At 42.0% G+C, this 6,599-nt stretch overlaps 1 protein-coding gene across 8 annotated transcripts in view; it reads right to left on the bottom strand.

The window, feature by feature from the left end:
* Positions 1 to 342: 342 nt before the first annotated feature.
* The window catches only part of LOC124114023 (MAM and LDL-receptor class A domain-containing protein 1-like), a 47,252-nt gene continuing 40,995 nt past the window's right edge, over positions 343 to 6,599 (bottom strand). For all 8 annotated transcript variants that reach the window (XM_046474553.2, XM_046474554.2, XM_046474556.2 and 5 more), the window contains 4 exons: positions 5,953 to 6,037; positions 4,072 to 4,221; positions 3,306 to 3,571; positions 343 to 2,101 (listed from right to left, as the gene is read on the bottom strand). In XM_046474553.2, coding sequence (XP_046330509.2) covers positions 1,958 to 2,101; positions 3,306 to 3,571; positions 4,072 to 4,221; positions 5,953 to 6,037 — 645 coding nt within the window. In that variant the 3' untranslated portion in view covers positions 343 to 1,957. The remainder of the gene's footprint in view (positions 2,102 to 3,305; positions 3,572 to 4,071; positions 4,222 to 5,952; positions 6,038 to 6,599) is intronic.

Here is a 6,599-nt window from a genome sequence, read left to right as displayed (position 1 = left end):
ACTATTAGGTTACACAAGTCAAGTTGAGGTGGATGGGTAACGATACAAGACACTTTATGTTCGTCATCGAGCCTTGGTCAACGTAACTCATGCACTCAATGACCTTACGCGCATTCTTAATTTATGAAGGAACATAATCCATCAGTCCCGAGTGTCGAGTGGATTGCTTTTTCTTTTCACATGACCCAAATATATATGTGTGTTACTCCCCTGCACATGATAATCATTGCGTGAAAGGCCGCAAGTTATAACAGAGCTAAACGTTCAGTACACAGTATGTTAATATTTGCTTTAATGACACAAAGAATCAACACGGCTACAATACAGACACCGGGACACGTGTTTGGCAAATCACATTTATTATTTACAGAAAAGAAGACAAGTTGATGAAGACAAATATTACTCATCTGAGACAAAACAAAATGGATTATCGCCACTGGAGTCAGTGCATTGAATGCCACCCAAGTTAGACAATGTACGTGAATGTTAAACTTTTCGCATTTCGTGTCGTGGATGGTTATGTTTTTAAATGATATGGTGACACAAATGACACATCCAGTGCCAAGCAGCAGAATTCCTCGAACTATTGCATGGTATACACTGGGGGCAACACAGAGCAAACTGGGGCATTTACATGATCAGGATGAAATATTTATTTCCTTTTTTGCAGTGGTATCTTTTTAACATGTCTTGAAAATCCCTTTCAATCAATTTCATTAAGCTGAATGTCACATTGAACCAGATCAAAACGGAACATGTTTAAAAAAAGAAGCGCTCATACAATGTCTTCATCTTCCCTCGTACACTCCATCAATACTTCACAGTGGTTTCTGTCCCAGGCTGCCATGACAACAAGACTTGTTCCATCCTCCAAGTGACAGACCCGCCCTGAATATACCAACGTTCCCTTTCTGGGATTAGCTTTAGTGTTAGCTGTTTGTTACTGGAAAGTCATGCATGCTTACTTTAGATACAGTTACACGTAGAATACATCCAAGCGAGCTATACCACCGCCTAGATTCAAGTATATGGTAAATTCATAGTTGATGTACGTTTTATAGAGAATAAATCACTTTGCTACTGAACACTGTTATGTGTGAATAATGATTTCAAATGGAAGCTTTAAATAAACATAAATACACAAATCTAATATAACAAACAATAAATGTACAACACGAAGAACATCGAATCAGTTGCATATCACTGAGTTGGCTAAAATATATCCTGGAGCCTCGCTTATTCGCAAATGCGGATAAAAAGTTTCCACGGAAACACTGGACGAAATGGACAATTTGATTTGTTTTTTTACTCATCCGAAATGATGTCACTTTACATGAAGATCGAACTCCTGCCATCGAGCTTCTATATTTAGAGCTAAGCACTGTTTCTACTTATTTGTTCCCGGCTTTTTGTTGTTTTATATATCTCTGTAATCACTGTGATGATTTGGTTTTATTCAGATCAAAAACAGAAAGTAAATGACGAAATATATTTTTTGAAGTTACTTGTAGGTTTTGGCACAGGTACCAGGTTTGTTGAAGTTAAATAAAATCTTGTTTAGGTGAGGCAATAAAGCAAAACATCATCATAATCGCATTACACATCGCGCACTTAACATTACAGAGCTTCAGACTATTACATGATACACCACTCAGCATTGAAATGTATAATACTCGTGTTAAGCAAACAGACAACAAAGTACCCTTAAGTATGGGAAACAGAATGTCAAACAACCATATTTACAAACGCATCCCTCCGCTGCTGCCTCTCAAAAATATAGTTCCAATATGGCTGCAGTCCCGCGTTTCCTTTCCAAAATATATACACAAAATACGTTGTCCGTCTGTGGTCCTTCTTGAAGATCACACAAGTCTTTATAATTCACTATATCACATTCGTTCTCCACTCCAAGAGTGAATCTAGCCAATAGATTAGCTCAAATGATCCTTCTAACCAATCAGCGCCCAGAGCGTTGCAAAAACGGAAAATGCCTTCTTGACAGCACCTGGGCGTCGAAGCTGTAGCATGCGCCAGGTGTGATGGACACGTCGTCGATGGCAATGTCTCCGAGGGAGCCGCCGGCCACTGCTTCAAATACGATCTGAAGCATAATAAAGTAACATTGTACACAGAGTTGCGTCCGTCAGGCGTGCCAGAAATCTGTAATCGAGGGATTGAATCCAAGATTCGCGTTGCTCATGTTTGAAGGTGTCAGCACTATACCCGTGGTATCGAGTTTTACCGGAGTGGTAACCGTCTAAATAAGACTTGCATCACTTCGAGCTTTCCTCCCACATCAAGATAGCACGCCGAAATATCAATGAAATACTGTTCAAAGTCGTGTTAAACCCAACTCACTCACTCAGTATAAGGTGTCGGCCTATGTCTTAATTAGTAGGGCTACCGGTGTTGTAGACCTCTGATCATGGGTTGGTGTCCGAGTTTTATCCCAGTTATGATCTTTAGTAGTTAGCATCATTCCCCTGTTCCTGATATTTCACAATATTGATCAAGGCTACTTCGTGATGATCCGGGTTTGAATTGGTCTACTCAATGACAAATCTACCACCTACTCAATGGCAAATCTACCACCCACTCAATGACAAATCTACCACCTACTTAATGACAAATCTACCAATCTACCACCTACTCAATGACAAAATCTACCACTTACTCAATGACAAATCTACCACCTACGCAGTGACAAATCTACCACCTACTCAATGACAAATCTACCACCCACTCAATGACAAATCTACCACCTACTAAGTGACAAATCTACCACCTACTCAATGATAAATCTACCACCTACTCAATGACAAATCTAACACTTACTCAATGACAAATCTACCACCTACTCAGTGACATATCTACCACTTACTCAATGACAAATCTACCACCTACTCAGTGACATATCTACCACTGGCTCAATGACAAATCTACCACCTACTCAATGACAATTCTACCACTTACTCAATGACAAATCTACCACCTATTCAATGACAAATCTACCACCCACTCAGTGACAAATCTACCACCTACTCAATGACAAATCTACCACCCACTCAGTGACTAATCTACCACCTACTCAGTGACAAATCTACCACTTACTCAATGACAAATCTACCACCTACTCAGTGACACCTACAAAAATGATATCTCAACAGTTACACCACACTCATCTGAACAGGTCATCGGTACTCCAACCAATGTCTGGTTTGAAATATGGGAGATAAGAGCGCTGAGACCAAGCTGGTCAAGTCTGTCTATGACGTTTCCAACTATTAACGGATTCACATATTCACCTGAAAGTCCTGCTCGGTGCTTGTGACAGTTTGGCGATGACGTCTCCACCAGTTGCCCTTGTCGCCTGTGAGGGACCAGAGCGAGACAATGCCACCCCCCTCCAGCGAGTAGTGGAGGACGCTGAGGGTGCGGACGTCCCTCCCATACATGTGGTACCAGAACTCCAGACAGAAGCCCGAGGACTCGTCTGTCATGCGGGGGGACACCAGACGGGCGACGGAGCCAGGGGCCACGGGCCCTGACGTTTCAATGTAGACGAAGAAGCCTGCAATAAGATAGCAAGATTACAACATGTGTGTAATGTGGACTACGTGTGCCGAGGGGTTGGCGTGAAGTAGCTGCCCCTGCCCTGCTGATCCCAGCAGTCTTCACCGTTTCGCAACCCCACAACAAATCAATTGCTAAGTCCACTGATAAAAATGGGATAACATAATTCATTTCAATAAAATAATACACTTACATTCAATCTGAGATTTGTTTTGTTACATTTGCCTCTTAATATATAAAAGAAAGGAAGCTAGATTATCTTTTCATTTTGAACATGAAGAAATCCACATTTGCCAAAATAATGTAGACTTGCTTGGGGATTTTCACATACTTTTTTTCTGTACGAGAGACTAACAATATATGTACACCATTGATGCAGATAAATAACATTAACGTGTTTCCCAGTGACACAATCTGGCGTATGTCCGTATTTTATATGTAGAGGTTTCTTGCAGCAAGTCTGGGTTTGACAGTAAGTGTTTGAGACATATTACCCACCTGTGCTGGTCGTGTGGTCAGCAGTTGGTCCTGTGCCTGGCGTCCATGTTGAATGATTAGATCTTTCCCAATCAAATGTGTCCAGGGGGGATTGAGCGTTTGTCCATCCGCACCAGTCCGTGTCAAACTTGCAGTTGAACTGTACCATGTCTGAAAGATATCTAAATGGGTTAAACTCCAATAAGGGTATCTAAACTTATATGAGATCGTTTTAAAATACGTCAAAGAGAGTGAACAAGCAGCCTCGACTATCAAATCTTATCAAGGGTGACAGGCAAACTAGAGGGGAATATATGAATGAACACAGGTGTTCATATTCCTCCGCTCTACTGTCACTGTTTAACACTACATGTGTGTGGTGTTTAGTTATGTATCGTGTATGTTGTTAACACTGTGTGGCGCATCACGCTAGACACACTAAGGCTAGACTTATAGACAGCTAGGATAGGTGAAATGGGGTGTAACGTCGCGTCCAAGAATATTGCACTTATATAGCGACGTGCATGCACGTGTGTGTGTGTGTGTGTGTGTGTGTGTGTGTGTGTGTGTGTGTGTGTGTGTGTGTGTGTGTGTGTGTGTGTGTGTGGTTGCTTGTATTAGTCAGGACCGATGCCGATTTAAAGTGCTAGCCCACTGAGGGTAACAGGGTAACAACAAGTACTTTCGTTTAACGTCTTTTGGTACGACGCAGCCGGGGATCGAACCCCGCACCTTCCGCTCTCTGGGTGGCCGCTCTACCACTAGACCACGGAGGCGGTCATAGAATACTAGTAACGTCCAGTCTTCATGGATGATTCATCGGTAGCACCAGAGGTAGAAGTACTCATAAATGAAACTTCAAGATTTCAAAGAGCGTCTACAACTCTTGTTCAGAAGTTGTTTGATCAAGGTTACAACATTCATGGCCTCAGTAAAGCTTTCAAAAGAATTTTATGGTAGACGTGAAGGACATTTGCTAATTTGACACATCAGTGACAAACATGATGTGCGATGCAATTCCCTATTTTCACTTGTACCATGTGTTCCCGTGCTTTTTCAGGTGAACAACTGACTTGCCTTTGCATGTGTTTATGACGGGTGCCACCGGTGGGGCAGGATACGCTCCCCTTTTCGCGAATACCTGGTATCATTACTATTTGATAGTGATTCATAAACAAATGCTCATGATAGAGCTCGGATTCGTACAATCGACCGTGCTTTATGCAGAGATATCTATTGGATATGGGACGGGTTTTGTCTGTATTCCTACTCTGGGCTGGGCATTCTCCCTGACCATACCCTTCATCACCGAGTGAAATAAATGAAATATTGTTCAAAGCGGCGTTAAACACAACTCATTCACTCACTGAGTCTTAAAAGAGGTATCGCATTGCCTGTGATTACCACACACTTGACACCCCCCCCACCCCCCACCCCACACCCCACCCCCTCCCCACTATTACGAGTTACGTCCCTTTTGTGTCCCTCCTATGGACTAATCAGATTCCACCCCTGGTATCACTTGCATTTGCTTCAAATGAAATAGCGGCGCCCAGTCAAGACGATCAGATCGATAATCAAGATCTATATTGTGATGAAACGGGTCTTATATCGCAAAGTGCATCAGAATACGTGAGCACCTAGATTAAAAACAGGAAAATATCTGTTGACACCGAGGTGGTGCACATGCTTTGCAAATTCTGCAATAGACCGAAATCTGCATGACAGTTTACGAATCGCATTTCATTTTCATTGCGCGATTTTGATTGGACTATGCATAGACTGGTTAGTCCAGCCAAAATCTAACTCCATGATACCAGCCTAGTTCGCCAATGGTGGACACTGGACTCTTATAGTCAGCCTACTCTCCTTCCTTGGGAGGATGGTGGGGATAGGTAATACCTGCACATTCGCCGTTGGTGATGTCCACGTTGTCTATAGCCATGTCGCTCCTCCAGCTGGCCCCACGGACGCCCTCAAACACAATCTGAAGCATCAAACAGCATTAACAGTTTTAACCAAGTTAAACTGACAACGTTAACAATACCCACTATTAAATAATGTAGAGAAGAGTTACTGTGTGTACACAACGTGAAGGATGTTGACTAATTTAATCAACAATCAAGGATATGGACAATTCTAATATTGACCCGTGAAGATTCCGGGTTAGAATAGGTCTTCAACAACTAATGCTTGTCGTAAAAGGCGACCAACGGGATCGATACTCGATGCTCATGATGTCAATCACTGGATTGTCCGGCCCAGGCTCGATTTTTTTAGAGACCACCTTCGAATAGTTGGAATATTGCTGAGTGCGGCGTTAGACAACAAACAAACAAACAAACAAACAAACAAACAATTCTAATAATGAACCATTTTGCGGTGTAAGGAGGGATTAGTTGGTCACGACTTCTACCTCTCTGCATTATTTTACATATTAAACTGCACTGATTTTATATTATATTGTTATTCTGTAGCTTGCAGTTTGCATAGGTGAATGTTCCTTATCGTTATGGTAAAATTTGGTTTAAGCTATCAGAAGTCACAAT

The sequence above is a fragment of the Haliotis rufescens genome, unplaced genomic scaffold, assembly GCF_023055435.1.
Source record: "Haliotis rufescens isolate VD_foot unplaced genomic scaffold, xgHalRufe1.0.p SCAF_62, whole genome shotgun sequence".
Classification (NCBI taxonomy): domain Eukaryota; kingdom Metazoa; phylum Mollusca; class Gastropoda; order Lepetellida; family Haliotidae; genus Haliotis; species Haliotis rufescens.
The sequence above is the reverse complement of the archived record's forward strand: the minus strand, read 5'-3'. Positions and strand labels throughout refer to the sequence as shown.